The 17116-nt window shown below is 34.8% G+C and overlaps 1 protein-coding gene and 1 long non-coding RNA gene across 6 annotated transcripts; both read right to left on the bottom strand.

Annotated features, from left to right (window-relative positions):
• Positions 1-664: 664 nt before the first annotated feature.
• LOC107804731 (uncharacterized) lies at positions 665-3768 on the bottom strand. 4 transcript variants are annotated; one of them, XR_001652290.2, is made up of 6 exons: positions 3611-3768; positions 3043-3110; positions 2853-2937; positions 1628-1763; positions 1447-1540; positions 665-1358 (listed from the first exon to the last, which is right to left on the bottom strand). It is a non-coding gene; the product is annotated as an uncharacterized LOC107804731 (long non-coding RNA). The 4 variants fall into 4 exon arrangements; XR_001652291.2 differs by having other exon boundaries at positions 2853-2929; positions 3037-3110; XR_001652288.2 differs by having other exon boundaries at positions 3037-3110.
• Positions 3769-6092: 2324 nt separating this feature from the next.
• On the bottom strand, positions 6093-14462 carry LOC107804729 (late blight resistance protein R1-A-like). Of its 2 annotated transcripts, none has more exons than XM_016628659.2 (4): positions 14171-14462; positions 9284-11806; positions 8067-9194; positions 6093-6388 (listed from the first exon to the last, which is right to left on the bottom strand). In XM_016628659.2, exons 2-4 carry the CDS (start codon positions 11776-11778, stop codon positions 6349-6351), a joined length of 3663 nt encoding a protein of 1220 aa, XP_016484145.2. In that variant the 5' UTR covers positions 11779-11806; positions 14171-14462; the 3' UTR covers positions 6093-6348. The 2 variants fall into 2 exon arrangements, with proteins under 2 accessions (XP_016484145.2, XP_016484144.2); XM_016628658.2 differs by having other exon boundaries at positions 9284-11970.
• Between the last annotated feature and the right edge of the window lie 2654 nt (positions 14463-17116).

Here is a 17116-nt window from a genome sequence, read left to right on the forward strand (position 1 = left end):
TTACACCAAGTACGAGCCAATGAGCAATATGCAACATCAGCTTGGCTCTCTCTAAGTTGGATTCCCATTGTTCCTAAAGTTACTTAGGCAGTTGCTCCAACAGCTGCTTACTATTCTGAGAAGTACAATGAGATCGTTCAACAATCCACTGAGAAATGATACAAGGTTGACTGAAAAGATTTCTAAGGTGTTCAGCACTCAGCCTGTGGCTTCCAATGAAGGACCTTCTGATTTTACCTTTATGGTTCATACCTAGCTGTTTAGTTCTTTGTGAGGAGCTCAAGGATATGATCTGGAGTGCTTTGAAACGGTTTTTATTTGTCTACTGTGTTGTAGATTTTTTATCGTGTTTTAAGTAAATATTTGTGTTTGTCTATTCGGTTTTCATTGTTGAAAGTTGTGATGAGTTCTTTGGTCGTGTATCCCATTGTCTTTTTGGATGTCTCTGATACACAGCCAAATTTTGTTCGGTTGCAGTGTCTATATCAGGATTGCTCATTTGTTCAAGACTTTCAAGTGCTTTCAGAGAAAAAATGAAGTTCTCCATAAAACTAAAAAGAAAATTTGGTTATTTTGCGGAATATAGAATGGGCATTAACAATATGATCCTGACAGTAATATCTACCTATATTTTAAAAGCTAAAATTTCTGGCTCCTTCATTTAAAATTACGTAGCTGCTTGCTTTTATGCTTGAGTATACTTTAGCATCTTGAAAAACCATATTTTAATATCTAAAAAGTTACTAGAGGTCAATCGACGAGGAACTAATTGTATCATCAGCTGTTGACAATAGCACATTAGTTTTTACAAAGCATTTTTAACTAGATAAACACAAAACAACCCAACAATTCATATATTGATCAAATCAAGCTATAGACTCATCAAGAAGATAAAAGTTAAAGGAGAAGAAGTTGAAAAGAAGATAGGAAGCCGGTCTCAGAAGAATTTTCAAGAAGGAAGGAAGAAGAAATGTCGAGAAGGAAGAAGTAATGTCGAGAAGGAGCAGAGCAAGTATATGTTGCATTCTGGTCATGAAAGTAGCAAATTGTTCCTGCATCTTCTTTTTCACTTCTAGCTAGATCCTCTTCTCTACTTCTACATTTACGAGTTCACGGTCCTCTGCCAACTTCCTAGACAACTCGTATTCCAACTTCCTTTACAACTCAAGTTCCATAATTCTTTGCAACTCAGCAGCCATTTGTTCACGTTTTTCTTGCAACTTCCGATCCATACCAGCTTGCATCTCTTGACGCATAATTTCTATAGCAGAAGATATACTGGACTCTATGTTTGCATGTTGTGTGACTCTTTTTTGGGAGGCTTGTTTCCATATCCTTGTCCACGAAATAGGATTTCTCTACAAGATAGTTCCAGATAAAACATATAAGCAAATATATAAATAACAAATGTGCATATGTGATAATAGGGGAATAATATATTTTCACCGTAGATTCCTCTACTTATGCAAAAGACCTTGTACCACAAGCATGCTTAGTTGTTTGCTTTTCCCTATTTTTTTTTGTTCCTCTCACTTACAACCTGTAGTAAGTCAACAAATTAATAAACAACCATTGCAAGATGGGTATGGAGTCATTCAGTTGGCAGAATTTTCAGGTATTAAGTTACCTTAAAATTCGGACTTCCAAAATATTGTATTAGGTATTTCCAGTCCTCAAGTTCAGCATCTTCAGGATGATGAGACAATCTTTCTTCATTAGTACTGTATTTAGAGTAGTGAATGCTAAGTTGAGCTTTCCAGTTCCTTTCATTTCCAGAAATATCGCATAAAAAGGAAAGGACTGATTAAAATAGAGAAAATATTAATTCATATAGTAGAGAATTAAAATCAGTTAATTGATAAAAATGTTAGAATAAAGCACTGATTTTACTTCACTGTTGATTCTATTATGAAATTACATCTTTAATCATCATGAACAAATTACATTCAGTCTAATAAGGACAAAAATACATGGAACTTTCTAAAATAAGATGCAAATATAAAGTTACAAGAATCACAAACTAATATTATTGTAAGTCTAATAATTACAAACATAAGAGATTGAATTTTCCTATTTAGTTTTGGTAGAGTATTAGCATGACTATGTTTTAAGCAAGAAAACATGAGACCTATGAGTAACTAGAACAAATTCTGAGGTGGAACAATGAGTATGATGGGCCTCTAAAGATGTAGTAGATGAGATAATAATGTCGTCGACCCACAATGTCCACATATGTCAATTCAATAAGCCTTGCATAATACCAAAAAGAAGGATCTTTTTCCATGCTTTTTTAAGTCCAGTTGATATCTTTCACTGTTGTGATAAAACTGACGTATTTAAACTATATAACCAAATCCCAAAACACAATCAACAGAAAACTATAATAGAAAAAGAAACAAACCAATATATGAATTGCCCAATTCAAACAAACTCAGTTGTTTGGAGACACCACAACTCCCTCTATTCTATAACGAACCAGTAACCACTCAGAATTTTTTTATTATTATTAGATAAGGTAATCTAGCAACAAATATAAGACAACTACTACTATCCTTACTATCCCTCAACCCCACAAAAGTTGAGGTCGCTATATGAAGCCTCTTTACCAATCTACTCTATTTTAGCCCGTCTCTATTCCAATACTGAACATTTGCTTAAGGGTACTGTAGATTTCATAGTCTTATACGGACATACAAGTTGAGCTAGCAACAACTAACTTAGTAAAATAGCATATGTAACAGTTTCTCCACAATAGAAGACAAAACAAACAAATCTGAATCAAAACTTAAATCAACTTGTCGCTGCATTTGGGAGCACAGATCAGTATAGTCACCCAACAACTAAAAACTTACCAATGAACATGGATTCAGGAGGTCTGATAGTACATTTCCCTTTGTTTTTTAAAACCAATTGCTAACCAAAAAGGCACCTGTGTTGCTAGTTGTAGACAGATAATTTGAATATTCAAAACAAAATCAGCACAAACACTACAAAGCTTACGTGAAATAAATTTAACTAAAGGAGGAAAACTAATACATATACAAGATTGAGAGGTTTCATTCTCATGTTTGGCATAATTTCAGCTGCATCATCTTCTGAAAAACCTTCAACTGCACAAGCGAGACACAAGAAATTAAAGCTCACTGCTTTGGCATTACTTAAGAGCATGAAACAACACAAAACAACAACAACAACAGCAACAACAACAACATCCCAGTATAATCCCACAAGTGGGGTCTGGGGAGGGTAATATGTACGCAGACCTTACCCCTACCCCGAGGGGCAGAGGGGTTGTTTCCAGAAGACCCTCGGCTCAAATGAAACAACACAAAATAAAGTGAAATTACAAAAAAGGTGATTTGTATTGAAAATAGAAGCAGATCTTGTATTGAACATAAATTTATATATAAATTGATATGGGTTTTCAATTAAACATATGCACAAAACTCCAAAAAGTCGCTGAGATTAGAGAAAGCATTAGGCCACCAGCGGCTATATGAGATTAGGGAGAGAAATTAGATGTGCGATTCTTCCTCCACAAAACTCCATTATGCACATCAATTTTTTTCATAAAAGAAAAAAGAGAAAAATTAGGGATTTTACCACAAACCTGATAGATGAGATTCACATCTTGATTTGAGAGATTTAGAGTTGGGTAAAATTTTAGCAGAAAAGGGATTTTAGAGAGTGGGAGGAGAGATTTTAGAGAGAGAGAGAAGTGTTTGGGCGTCTCTGTTTTGTGTCCTTTAATTAGGAAGAGTTTTATTTCGTTTATTTTGTTATTTTCAAGTAAAATATAAGGGGTCTAGTAGCGACCTAGTCACTCCAATAAGACTTTAGCGGCGATAACTTAAAAGTCGCCACAAATAATATGGAGCCAAAATTTTAGTTTGAGCGGGAGTGAAAATTTCAGTCACATTAGAAGCGACCTTAGAAAAGTCGCTGCTAAATAATCACTTTTAGTGGCGACTTATAAAATTCGCTGCTAAAAGTATAATTGTTGTAGCAACATATAGGGTCACCGCTATATGTTGTCGCTAAAAATCCAATTTTTTTTAGTAAATGCTATTGCATGGAGTAAATTGATGTTTTCCATGGAGTCAAAAATCAAACATCACTAATTTCCTCATCTTTTGGAAGGAAAAAATAATTAATGCTATCATATATTTATAATTTTATGTACCCTTTGCCAGTTTGCTACTTTCGAGAAGTCTAAATTGTGTCAAATGAGACTACACGCCCGTTATTTGTTGCAAATAGATAGTAAGGGCGTAGATAAGAGAGGGTTGCCCGAGTGATAAACACTCCTCACCTCCAACTTGAGACTGCAGATTCTAATCGGTGTGAAATATCATATCTTCATTGACTATATTTAGGTGCAAACTCTCGATTTTCATCTAATAGTTTCGTGAAGATAAAGTTAATTCGCTTAGGAAATCAACTTGCTTTTCACATAATTATCATGATAGTGATCATATGAATTTTATATGAGTCTTTCTAACTGCTACAGAACTTTCTTTGCTCGAATTCTCTTTTTTAGCTCATTTAGTGGTCAAAGAGTACTTTTGAATTTTGAGTCAAATTTCAGTGTTGCAACAGCTCATTTGACATAATAGTTTATCATTTTTTTTTAATAGTACACATATTTATATCAGCAAGTGTTGTTGCAAATCTATACGTTTTTGGGTAACATATCAATTAGAAAAAGCATAATTAGAATAGTATAATTTTGTTCACGTTGGGCCCGGGCTTCGCCCGGACTGCCCCTCCTCTAGTAGTCAGATAGAGGATACAAATCCATTTGGGAGTTTCACCATTGTTCAATATCTGCCTTCTTTTTCCATAATAGATGTGTATCCATTGAACCCATAACTTATCTTTCTTTTGGGCCATGTTCCAAAGCAATATGCATACTGCTTCTTTATTCCACACAAACACATCTGGCATATTCCATCCTCCTACTACTTTAGGGTGGCAGTCTCTACTAGGGGTGACAAATGGGCTGGTCGGGAACGGGAAAAATAAACACGTATAAATTATCCGACCCATATTTAATACAGAAGAAAAAGGGGTTAAACAGCAAATAATATGGATATAACCGGCAGATAATATGAATATATATATATATATATATATATATATATATATATATATATATATTATCTATATTATATACGACTTTCTGATCACTTCTGGGATTAGTCATAGTTTCCTAAATTTGAGGAACCCTCAATTTGAGGCTTTACAAACATAAAAGTTAAACACATTAGTTATTCATTGGGTAAGTGAATAATATATTTTATATCCATATTTGACCTGTTCTTAAAAAATTCATTATTGAACTCATTTTTTAATCAATAATATGGGTAGATAATATTTTCTTTTAACCATTTTGCCACCACTAATCTCTATCAAGCCAGTAGAGCTCTTTTGGATAAATCTACATCCCCTGATCATAGAAACTTCCTGCAAATGGCTTCAATCATCTGGATGACCTTCTTTTGTTTTTAAACCCTTCTGATGTGGATGTACACACTAGCAAACAGATGATGCCCGGCGCCGACAATGACATGTCATTTTTCAATCACTATAATATTGTGTGTTTATAGCTACGAAGTATATCGAAACTAAATATGAAAATTTCCGTAGCAAAATACTTTAGCCGCGATAATTTTTTCCGTAGCATTTGTAGCAAAATATAGCGTAATTAAAAGTTAGCTTCAAATTTTACATGTTCGGTGACTAAGGACTAATACTTATTACTATAAATATTTTTTGTGTTGTAGTTATATTGATAAAAGTTTTTTGCCACAAAAAATATATACTTATAGTGAATAATCTTATTCTTTTGCCTCATCAAAAAAAATATGTAGCAGTTTCTATATTGTAGCCACAATGAATTTTATTGTGGCAAAATATTTAATTTGGTTGCCATGGAAATTCAAATTTTCTGGCTTTTTTTATAGCTTAGTCTCATGTATTTAGCTACGAGTTTAGAAATTATAGCTAAAGATTTTCTTTATAAGCTACGGAAAGTGAGAATATATACACATATTTTTGTTACATGACAATTATATATATGTGCTTAGCTATAAAAAAAAATTACATTACTACATATTGAAGAATTTGCCACAAGTATTGGTAGTCACAAGAATTTTTATAATGTAGCTAAGAATCCTTAGATTCCAAAATAGGTTTCCAAGGTACACATAATTGTATATTTAAATCTCAAAATATTTTACAGTACACAATTCTTCTATGACACCAATTATAGTACTATAATTTTGCTTGAGACTCAAAGCTTCACAATCTTTTCCTTTCTCTCCTGATATTGTCTCCAACTGCACCTTAGTTTGACAGCTGCTTTGTAATGTTTTCACATATTTTCCTGTTAATTTTGATAAAGTAAATTAACACCAGAAAATAGAAATAACTGATTGTGTTTATATATCCAAAAATAAGTATGTAACCCTACATTATAATTTCAAGAAAGAATTATGTAACCGCCTATTATCATTTCAAGAAAGAATTATAGATCCATAGCAAAGAAACCCACCAATATTAACATGGACAACAACATGCCTAAGAAATAGCAAGAGTTCAGTCAAGTTAAAAACACGAATATTTAATAAAAAAATCCATAATTGGCTGGAAATTAATTTCATCGGGAGTGATTAAAAGCATCTCCCGAATCACATTACAAAAGCTTTGCCAATTTAATCTTTGTACCTAAAAAATGCTATGCAATTGTAAATAGCCACGAGAATTTAATTTTTGTGGCCATTCTTAGGTATTAGCCACGATTTTCATATTTGTGGCTATAAATGCATTATGTCGTAATTAATGCCGAAAATTTGACTTTTACAATGATTTGTCTTTATAGTTTAGTGACTTTTCTAAGACTCTTTTGACAAAATAAAAAATATGTAATTGTCAGCAAAGTCGTTTCTTTTTTTTTTTCAAATCCAAAAAGCTCTTCGTACTTCGAATAGGACGTCGATTCAGCATTAGATAAAGGGGGTAAAATCCCCATTTTTACAATTTACAATAAGCGGTTCAAATCATTTTATCAATATGAGTATCTTATATCGATAAAATATTTATTTTAAAACCACCTCTATATTAATATAGTAGTAGAAAGAGTACCATGCCGTGTCTAGACTCCAAACAGTTTGTATTAACATAATACAACCAAGAGGTAAGCACCCTCCACTTCCAACCAAGAGGTTGTGAGTTCGAATCACCCCAAGAGCAAAGGTGGAGAGTTCTTGGAGGGAAGGATGTCGGGGATCTATTGGAAACAGCCTCTATACCTCAGGGTAGGGGTAAGGTCTGCATGCACACTACCCTCCCCAGACTCTACTAGTAGGATTATACTGGGTTGTTGTTGTAATAATAATAATAATAATAATAATAATAATAATAATAATAATAATAACAACAACAACAACAATTGTCACATTAAGGGACAGTTGACTTTAATTAAGGACAAAGATCAGCATATCTTTTACCAAATGACCTTTTCTTTTTAAGTATTTAAGGACTTTTTTTTGCATGTAATATGAGGAGCAAACCTAATATTAGCAGATTAGAACACTAATATTAAATCTAATTAATGTAGAAACCCTACATGAAGACAGTTCCTAGTTAAGTGTTTGCGTTCAGAAATACTAACTGGTTTATAAAACTTCTAACAAAGTTCCAACTTCTAGCTACCAGCCCCTCAGCCTTGCTTTATAAATCATTTGGATAACCAATTATCTGCATTTGTTTTGAAAAAGAATATTTATGAGGATGAAATGTCCTTTTAACTTGTTTGCATTAATAAAAACTACACCGAGGCAGCTAGGCTTCTTACGTTTATCCATCTCTTATTGCTAAAATATTCATCTTTTTAATTTACAGTACACCTATTTCTTTCAACGACGTTTACCTCTAATAGATAAAATCAATTAAATACTAAAGCTTTAGCATAGGTGTCAAACAAAATGAATAATCAGTAAAGGCACGTTAGAAAAATTGGAGAATTGATTTAACTGAGTTTTTAAAATGAGACTGGAATGTACCTGAGTAAGAGTTGGTATTTTCGTCTCTCACGGATAAAGATCTCGAAGCCAGTATTCTGATAATCTTCAACTTGTATTTCTCGAATATCCCTGGCTGACTTGTCAACGGATTCGGGGCATTTCCTTACCTCAATGTACTTTAGAGAAGAGATCTCTCCAAAAGCAGAAGGGATCTCCTTAAGATATTCGCATTCACGCAAAACCAAGCGTTCAAGCTTTGGAAAGGCCTCGTCATCTGTGACATCCCATTCTTCAAAGCAAAATATTTCTTGTAGTTTCAAGACTTTGAGTTCAGGGAAGTCGCCATTGCTCACTTCCCATACCTTCTTCTCAAATTTAATGCTTTTCATTTTGAGTACTTGAAGATTCTGAAGCAACGCAATTGTTGACAAGTGCTGAGGATGCAGGCAATACCTCTCTAATGTCAAGTTTTTGAGATTTGGTGCGGAGATGCAAAAGGGGATGGTTAATTTGCAAAAGTATGGGCAATAAATCTTCAGCGTCTCAATCTCGGTTGGAAAATTCAATACATAGTACCGAAATTTGTCAACATCCTCATCTAGGAATGTGCATTTGAGTTCCCGAAGATTAGGTGTTTTTCTCAAAATCAATTCCGCATCCTCGACACAAGAAAAATATGGAGCCGAAAAAGTTCTCAAACCATAAAGGCTTTTCGAGTTCTCGAGTGAATATTTTGCATATTTTATATTGAAGCTGCAACGGAAAATATGCAAATTTCTCAAATTAACCATATTCCAGAGTGTAAGGGGCAGTGACATCGCTCCATAATTGTGTAATATCAAAGTCTCGAGGTTCCAACAATTGGTTATGATTGATATGTCCAACGATTTATGAGTTTGTGCAGCAAAATATCTCAAGTAAACTAGATCGGTTGGGAAAGAATCAATAGTAGTGAACTGCAAATCCAACACTTTTAGAAACTTAAAGCTGTAAAAAATTTGGGAGACAATATCAAATGCAAGGCAATCATTAAGCAAAATTATGGAGCCAACACGTGACCAACACGTGCTCCATTCTCCAATACGATACCATTTACCATAAATGGACATGCGATGAGCAAGTTGCTCGAGGCAGGAAATGTTGGAAGAAGGATTGGCAGTTTGTTCCCTGTAAATAAAGAAATTAGTATAAAATCATAATATGACTTGAACATTTAATTAGTTGAACCAAAAGAGTACCACTAATTGGTATATTACCATTTCATCCATTGGACAAGATTCTCTTCCTTTGCTCTCACCTTGCAGAAATCATGCAATAGGTCATGAATACGACATGCTTTAATCTTACCTCTAAAACTCCTCTTAGTTCCCATCACTAGATTTCTTCCAATAAGATTCCCCAAATAACCTTCTGCTATATCCTCCAAACTCTTGCCTTCACAACCTTTTACGAATCCTTCTGAGATCCACAACCGTATTAACTTCGAAACATTAATTACATTGTCCTCTAAAAATGCTCCAAAGTAAAGAAAGCAAGACCTTAAATGATAGGGTAAAATCTGATAACTATTTTCTATTATGGCCCTTGAGTCGTTGTGAATGTGAGGAACTAAATTATTGGCCACTTGTTCCCAACATTCTTCTTTCTTCTCCACTTCCGCTAGAACACCAGCCACCAAAGCAATTGAAAGAGGCAATTGGCCACACTTTTCTGCTATTTGTCGCCCAATATTCATTAGCAGAGAAGGGCAGCTTTCTTCCCCAAATACTTTTTTTCTAAGTAACTTCCAACTTTCTTCATTGTTAAACATACGAAGCGAAAAGGGATTACTTTGAAATTTGGCGTACTCAGCAATTTCATGATTTCGTGTTGTTAGAATGATTCTACTTCCATTGTTGGCATCTTGAAAACAACAGATTAAATCATCCCACACACTAGCTTCCCACACATCATCAACAAGGATAAGATATCTTTTCGAAAATAAAGCTTTGCGCAGCAGATCAGCTAATTCATCAGCTTTCTTTTCTCTAAATTCAGAGTTCTCACTGATAACATCACGTAGAATCGCCAATAACAAGTTCTTACGTGAATACACTTGAGACACACAACAATCAGCACGAATATCAAAGTGAGAAACAACTAACCTGTCAGAGTAGAGTCTATATGCCAGAGTCGTCTTGCCTAGACCCGGCATACCAACAATCGATATAACATCTCGCCCTTTGGTGCCTTTAACTAGTTGTTCTCTTAAATTTTCTACAACATCGTCAAAACCCACAATTTCTTCATTCATCCTTGGAGACCTTTCCAAATTTGATGTTGTACGAGTTGTGACAGTGTTTATTAATGCATCCTCAACCATTTTCTTTTCATGAATCTCTGTAACCTCATCTTTGACAAGAATGGTGTCCTCCACGATATCCAAGAACCAATGTTCGAGGCACCATACAGGAGCTTTTTCGCATATACACGCATCAATTAGGTATTCTATCTCATATGCTTTGCCAATCAATTGTGTAGCACAACGTTGAATTTTGTCGATGTCATTGTGTTGCTCTTCTGCAACAGACTCTAGAAAAGGTTGCCAGCTCTCGAGTTCCTTCTGAATCCTTTGAAGTAGCTTCGTGGTAGAAGCTAGTGAATCTAAATGGCGGCTTTGGAACTCTTTCAGGTTTTTTAAAATGAAATCAACGTAGCCTAGCCCATGAATTCTTGGCAAGTAATTAGAATGAAACGCCTTCCGAATGGGCATGAGTTTCTCCGTGATAATTATTTTTTGAATGTTTCCCAACAAATCAAGAACTAGTGCAGGATTCACTTCTCCCACTGCCACGACTTCCTTCTCCTCCTCCTCACCTTTATATAATGAGTAAACCACGAGTCCAACATCAATAATGAAAGTGTCAATATCTCGAAGAAGAACTTCAAGATCTCGTATTGGCACATGGATGATATCGGCTCTCAAGATGTCGAGCATCTCTTTTAGGATTACCAATTGATCCTTCAAAGCATCACTCTGACTGAAGTTACTATTAGTTGGCAGCTCCGCCAAATCCTGTTGGATAGTCTCCAAAAAGTTGGCTTCACTGTCAGCTGCATGTTCATGATTTTGGATGTTGGGACACCATCCTGATTGTATTCTCGACTTTAAAACTTCCAGGAGTGCAATGTAGATCTTGCGGATGCTTGGCTGAATGGGCTTAAATTTCATTTGCAAGAAAAGGAAAACATTGATTTCACCTAGAACAGCCACATCTCGATCTTCGTAGCCATAGCTTGAAAAATACAACCAGACAAGCATTGATGCATGGCCGGCCACAGCCAAAACATGAGTGAAGAAATTAGCAAGATGTTGGCTCTGAGGCTCTATGAACCTCTCTGAGACAAAGCAAACAAAAGTTCGCAGCAGTTTCAATTCCTTTAAAACATCTTCAACATGTTCATTAGTTTCTGGAACATAAAGAAGTGATGAGCAAGGATCATCGACTAGATCACGAAGAATCTCCACCACAGTATCCATGAAATCCATTACAAATTTGGGAATATCACTACCATTCTTCTTGGCTGAAATTAATGGTAATGATGATATTTTAGGAAAGGAGTATTTGGCTCTAATTTCCATCTTAATCAACCAAATCTTGTTTTGTACCTTAAAGATACAAAAATTGAAGTACTCAGCTAGGTGTAATTCAGAAAAGTCAACTAGAGCATCTTGAAAGAGTGCTTGGACTTTCTGACTGATATCTAGCATGTCGGGTTCATCTTTGAAGCTCTGCAAACTGAGAAAAATATCCAGGAATTTGAATTGATGCATAAAGAACTGGAATATTTCTCTCGAAATATTGTCAAGTTGTTGCAGATGTTCAAAAAGACCATTTAATGAAGACAGATATTGGTTAGGAGACATTTGTGAGTGATTAAAAGAAAATGTGATGAAGTTGAACTGCAAAGGGGAAGAAGGAGCAAATTAGATGTTTGATACTACTAAGCCTTTTCATAGAGAACAAAATATTATACTACTCAGGAGGTTCTTTTCTTTCCTCTTTGTTTGGAATTTTATATTAGTTTCCAGCTATCATATAACCACTCAATAAATTTCCATTCAAATTTTGTATCAGCAATTTGCATTAATTGTCACGTTACAGTTGAATTTAATTAAGGACAAAGAGCATCATCATTTACCAAATCATTCTTTTTTATTTTTTCTGTTTCAAATGGCTCTTGACCCTGCTAAAGGGTAAGTTCTTTTCATTGAGGATTGGTCAACTTATATTTGATTAATGTTAGGATTGGTCAACTAAAATGAAGTTTTACAGCTTAAACAAATATTGGAAGACTATGTATGCAGTTAAAAGTTATACTTTTCAGATGCAAATTTCTCAACAACTGATATGAGATGCTCAAGGAAGGCACATAAGTTAATGACTAGTACTAAAAGAAAAATCGACTAAAAGCAACAAGTCTGCAATTTTTTCAGCTAAAAGCATACAACCGAAGGAGAGATGATCTAGTTACCCTTTTTCAGAATTTTGAATTCCAGAATTAGAGTATAAAAATAGAGTAATTAAAGTATGGAATGCATGTGGCACGAGATTCCTTTTGTTATCATGTGCAATGACAAGTTTATAGCAATTTACATTTCTTAGTAAGTATAATATTAAAGATGATAGAGTCCAAGGACAAAGAATTATAAATGTCATCTTTCACCATTAGAAATAGTCATATAACATGGATATAAAATTATTGTATCACATGGATCTATTAATTATCCCATTGACATTAGACTTTAGACATATCAAAGGAAACTTCTATCATATACGATCATATGGATATTATTTGTCATTTCACATGGAAATAAAATAGCTCTACACAAAAAAATACAAAAAATCATTAGATCTGAATAACTACATGACAATAAAACAGTAACTAAAAGAGTTACAATACATTTGTAATCAACCATCAAGTTCACAAATCGAAGAGTGTCTATTTATTAACTGAGAAAACAAAAATTCCAGAATATTAAAGGCAGCTTATATAACTATAGTTCAACTTGGAAGGAGCGCAGGAAAAAATGACAATCTAGAGAAAGAGTTAGGGAGAAAAATCTTGCGTTCGATGGAACCAACAACTTGGAAAGAGCACAATAAGAAATTACGGTCTAAGGAACTCAACAATTAGCAGTATAATGAAAGTAGATTAAACAGAAAATATATGAAAAGTAGCTGGCTTCAATAGAAAATCAACTCAAAAGCATTTGTCCTTTTTCTTTCCTCTGCCTTAAAAGAAAACCAAGATGAATTAAGACAATCTATTTAGGAAAGGTCAACTAATATCGTGAAAACATGTTGAGAGAAAAAAAGACAACACTTGCTCTGTAAAAATTAACTTTTTTCCTGCAGCATCTTAAGGGGATGAAAACATAACTTTGAAACACAAAATTAATGTCTAATTCCAACTTATAACTTACGCATATCCTCCCATTTTCCTGTGAAATGTTTTTTTCCCCGATCTCTTTTTCATAGTTCTACGTATTTTATTTTCTAAAAACGAATTTTGTTTCCTCTTCATCCAATGTATTTGTAGCCTAAGGTTTCCATCGAATCAGCAAGTATGAACCGTAAATTAAAAATCTTTTATTTATGATTGGTAGCGAACTTTCCTTTGCCACATTTAATTATGTTACTACTAGTCAACTTCTAAGATAGTGAATTACAGGATACGATCTTGTTGTAAATTAGACGAGATGTCTAATCGATTTGTTCAAATCCTAAAAGTAAAAAAAAATGAAATATATAACATGATGTACCCATCTAGAGTGTACCAACTCATAGTCCCAGCTCTGCTGCAGCAGTATATCAACCCCTAAATTATATATCATTAACTAGATGTATCGTGTTTGAGCCTGAGAATGAAAAACTTCTCCCTTAAAATGAGCTAGCTCTATATGGTTAGCCAAACTAAATTAGTCGGGCAAGTGAGTTTCGAAGTCCCAAATATATATACGTAGGTCATATACCAAAACAAACAGGCACAAGCAACAACTGTTGCATACTTTTTGGCTACCATAACCAGATGAAAGATGATGATATTAATTCTTCACAATAAAAGAGAGACTTCAAATTAGCAATTGGGGGAAAACATACCCAGGAATTGAAGAGTTCCTTACATAATTGGGCCTTGGTTGAATCGACTGGTTTCGAATGGGAACCTCAATTTTAACCTAAGTTTATCCATTTTCGTCCGCATAGTTTCTCCTACGCCGCTTTGCCATCTCAGTTTCTAACGCTCTCCGCTTGTTTTTCTTTGTGCGTGTGAGTGAGTATGTGCTTGGGAGATTTGAATTACCCGCCATTTTTATTCTCCGCTAAGAATGGGATTTGGGCAAATCATGGGGCAGCATTTGAGATTTTGGGTAAAACAGATGAACTGACCTGAGTTATGTGCCAGTTAACAGGAGAGGGTATACTTGTCTTTGCATATAAATAAAGCGGTCATATTAGATACGCAAAATACATATTTTGCTCGTTGACATTGTAGCCAAATCCCTGTTATATACCTTTCCAATACGGGCAACCTTTTATGCACTCAATCTTGGCAGAGTGTATCTAAGACATACCACTTTGCCCACAGTGGTCAGTGCGTATCTTTACCATCAAATAAAGCACGTGAATGTCACGACCCTAAATCCACCAAGGATCGTGATAGCGCCGGACATCACCATCAAGCAAGCCAACACCAAAAAGTTAATTAAATTCACATTTTAGTATTTATTGAAATCATTTCTTTTATACATTAAACAATAAATAATGAAATTCACTCAATAAATAATGATGTCCTTAACAAACTAAATGTTGAATAATCCCATAATCACCTCAGAACCCGGTGTCACAAGTGCATGAGCATTCTCTAGGAAACAATGTAATACAATAACCGTCCGGAATATAAGTTGGACAGTAGAAAAAAAATACAATACAACACTCTGAAGGAGACTCTGCCGGCTGCGGGTCGTCTCGAGAAGTGCATCTCACTCAAGTCCCCGTATCAACCATGCCACTGCGCCAAAGTAGGCCACTAGACATACATGTGCTTGTGCAACAAAAATTGCATAGAAGTGTAGCATGAGTATGAAACAACGTGTACCCAGTAAGTATTCTGTCTAATCTCGAAGAAGTAGAGAAGAGAGGTCGACTTTGACACTTACTAGTGGTCCAATAATAATATACCAATAACATAGTAAATCGAGGATTTTTATATAAACGGTTGTAACTCAATAGCATGAAGCAAGCAAACAATTCTTTTATTAATAAAAAAAGTTTCAAATTTATTTTAATCATTCATTAATTTATCTCAGGCCAGGGAGGCAATATCAAATTTTGTAAATCTCAAGGCAAGCAATATAAGCATGCGAAAATCATGCCGAGGTTGTACGCCCCGATTCAACAATATTTAAACCGTGCATTGCCAAAGGGTCGAATGGCATGAACCACAGATGCATCTATTATCCCGCTTGCGAATCATACATGCGACGCATGTACACATAAAAACACACATTCAAAAGTCAATCAAGACTTCATCAGGGAAACAATTATTCAAGGAGGTGTCAAATTTCTCTTTTACAAGTCGAGAAAACGAAGTTTAACTCTTTTAGAAAATCATTTACCACTTTGATACGATTAAAGCAATTTAAACTGTCAATAAGGTTATAATTATTTCAGGTAAAGTATGCTTTTGGGTCCTAGACTATCCGGTCTTAAGCATAATAGTAACTGTGAGCACGTGATTTTTGCCTTACGAAAAACTACTCCAAAATAAATCAAAAATAAAATAAATTTCTTTTACTGTGCAATTTTTGAATTTTTGCGTGATGTTTGTTAAAAAATTGTCTTATATCCGTAAATGTTTTTTTGTCATAACAAAATGAAAATAAAATAAAAATATATGTTTCATGCATATCTAGGATTTAATTATGCATTTAATAATTGATTCAAAATAAAATCACAAAAATATGCATTTTTATTTTTATTTTTCGTCATATTAATTGTGTCATTGTGTAATTAATGTTTTATCTACGTGTTAATGGTTATTGAAAGGTAATTAGTATTATTGTAATGATGATTTTTTGTTTTTATAATTTTGATTAGGATTTTATTAATTAAGAATAAATTTAGGAAATAAAAAATAGGTTGAAAACATAAAAAATATCGGACCTGGATTAAAATCCAGGCCCAAACCAAGTTACCCCCCCCCCCCACAACCCAATCCAAACAGCCCAGGTCCGGTCCAGTCCAAAAGAGTCAAAACGACAGCGTTTGGTCGTAGTTTATCATGGACCGTTGGATCAAATCCAACCAACGGATGAGATCTCATCACCCTAACACACAATTCTTACCCGATCCAACACCCGGTTCAACCCGTCCCCCAAAACTTAAGCCAACGACGTCGTTTGGTTAAGTGAGTAGATCCTGGCCTTTCATTTTGATTGATCAGACGGTCAATATCAATCCACCATTCCCCTATATAAACCCATAATCCTTACCCCGGGCCCCCTAACTAAACACCCCCCTCCTCTCTTGTTCATCGTCTTCCCAAACAGACCCCTAACCCTAGCCGCCCCTATTCCCCATCGCCTGAAACCCGGCGGCATCAACGCTGCCGGTCACCAAAATAACACCCTAGACTCCTCACCACTTCCTCTACACAGATCTGACCTTAGTTTCCTTCGAATCAGACCCCAACTCTTCGAATATTAAATCGAAGGTGGGTCTGAAAACTCAAACCTTTTCAATGGCTTCCAAAATAACACCACAACATCCCCTAGCCTACCTCGTTATGGATCTAGTGTTGGTTTGGTTCGAATCCCCTCAGAACTCTTCGAATCTTCTTTTGAAGATTCGAATGAAATCTAACCCTACTCAGATTCCTCCCAAATTAACACCAAATGACATTTAGGCTTCCCTCACCCTTGTGCCATCTTTGGTTTCCCTCGAATCTACCCAGAAGTGTTCGGATTTAAAATCCAAGATCTGAAACCCTAAATTTTCCAATCTTGGCATCTTTTTCACTTCAGACGAAAGATTGAGGTTTAATCG

The sequence above is a fragment of the Nicotiana tabacum genome, chromosome 20 (genome assembly GCF_000715075.1).
Source record: "Nicotiana tabacum cultivar K326 chromosome 20, ASM71507v2, whole genome shotgun sequence".
In the NCBI taxonomy this organism is placed as follows: domain Eukaryota; kingdom Viridiplantae; phylum Streptophyta; class Magnoliopsida; order Solanales; family Solanaceae; genus Nicotiana; species Nicotiana tabacum.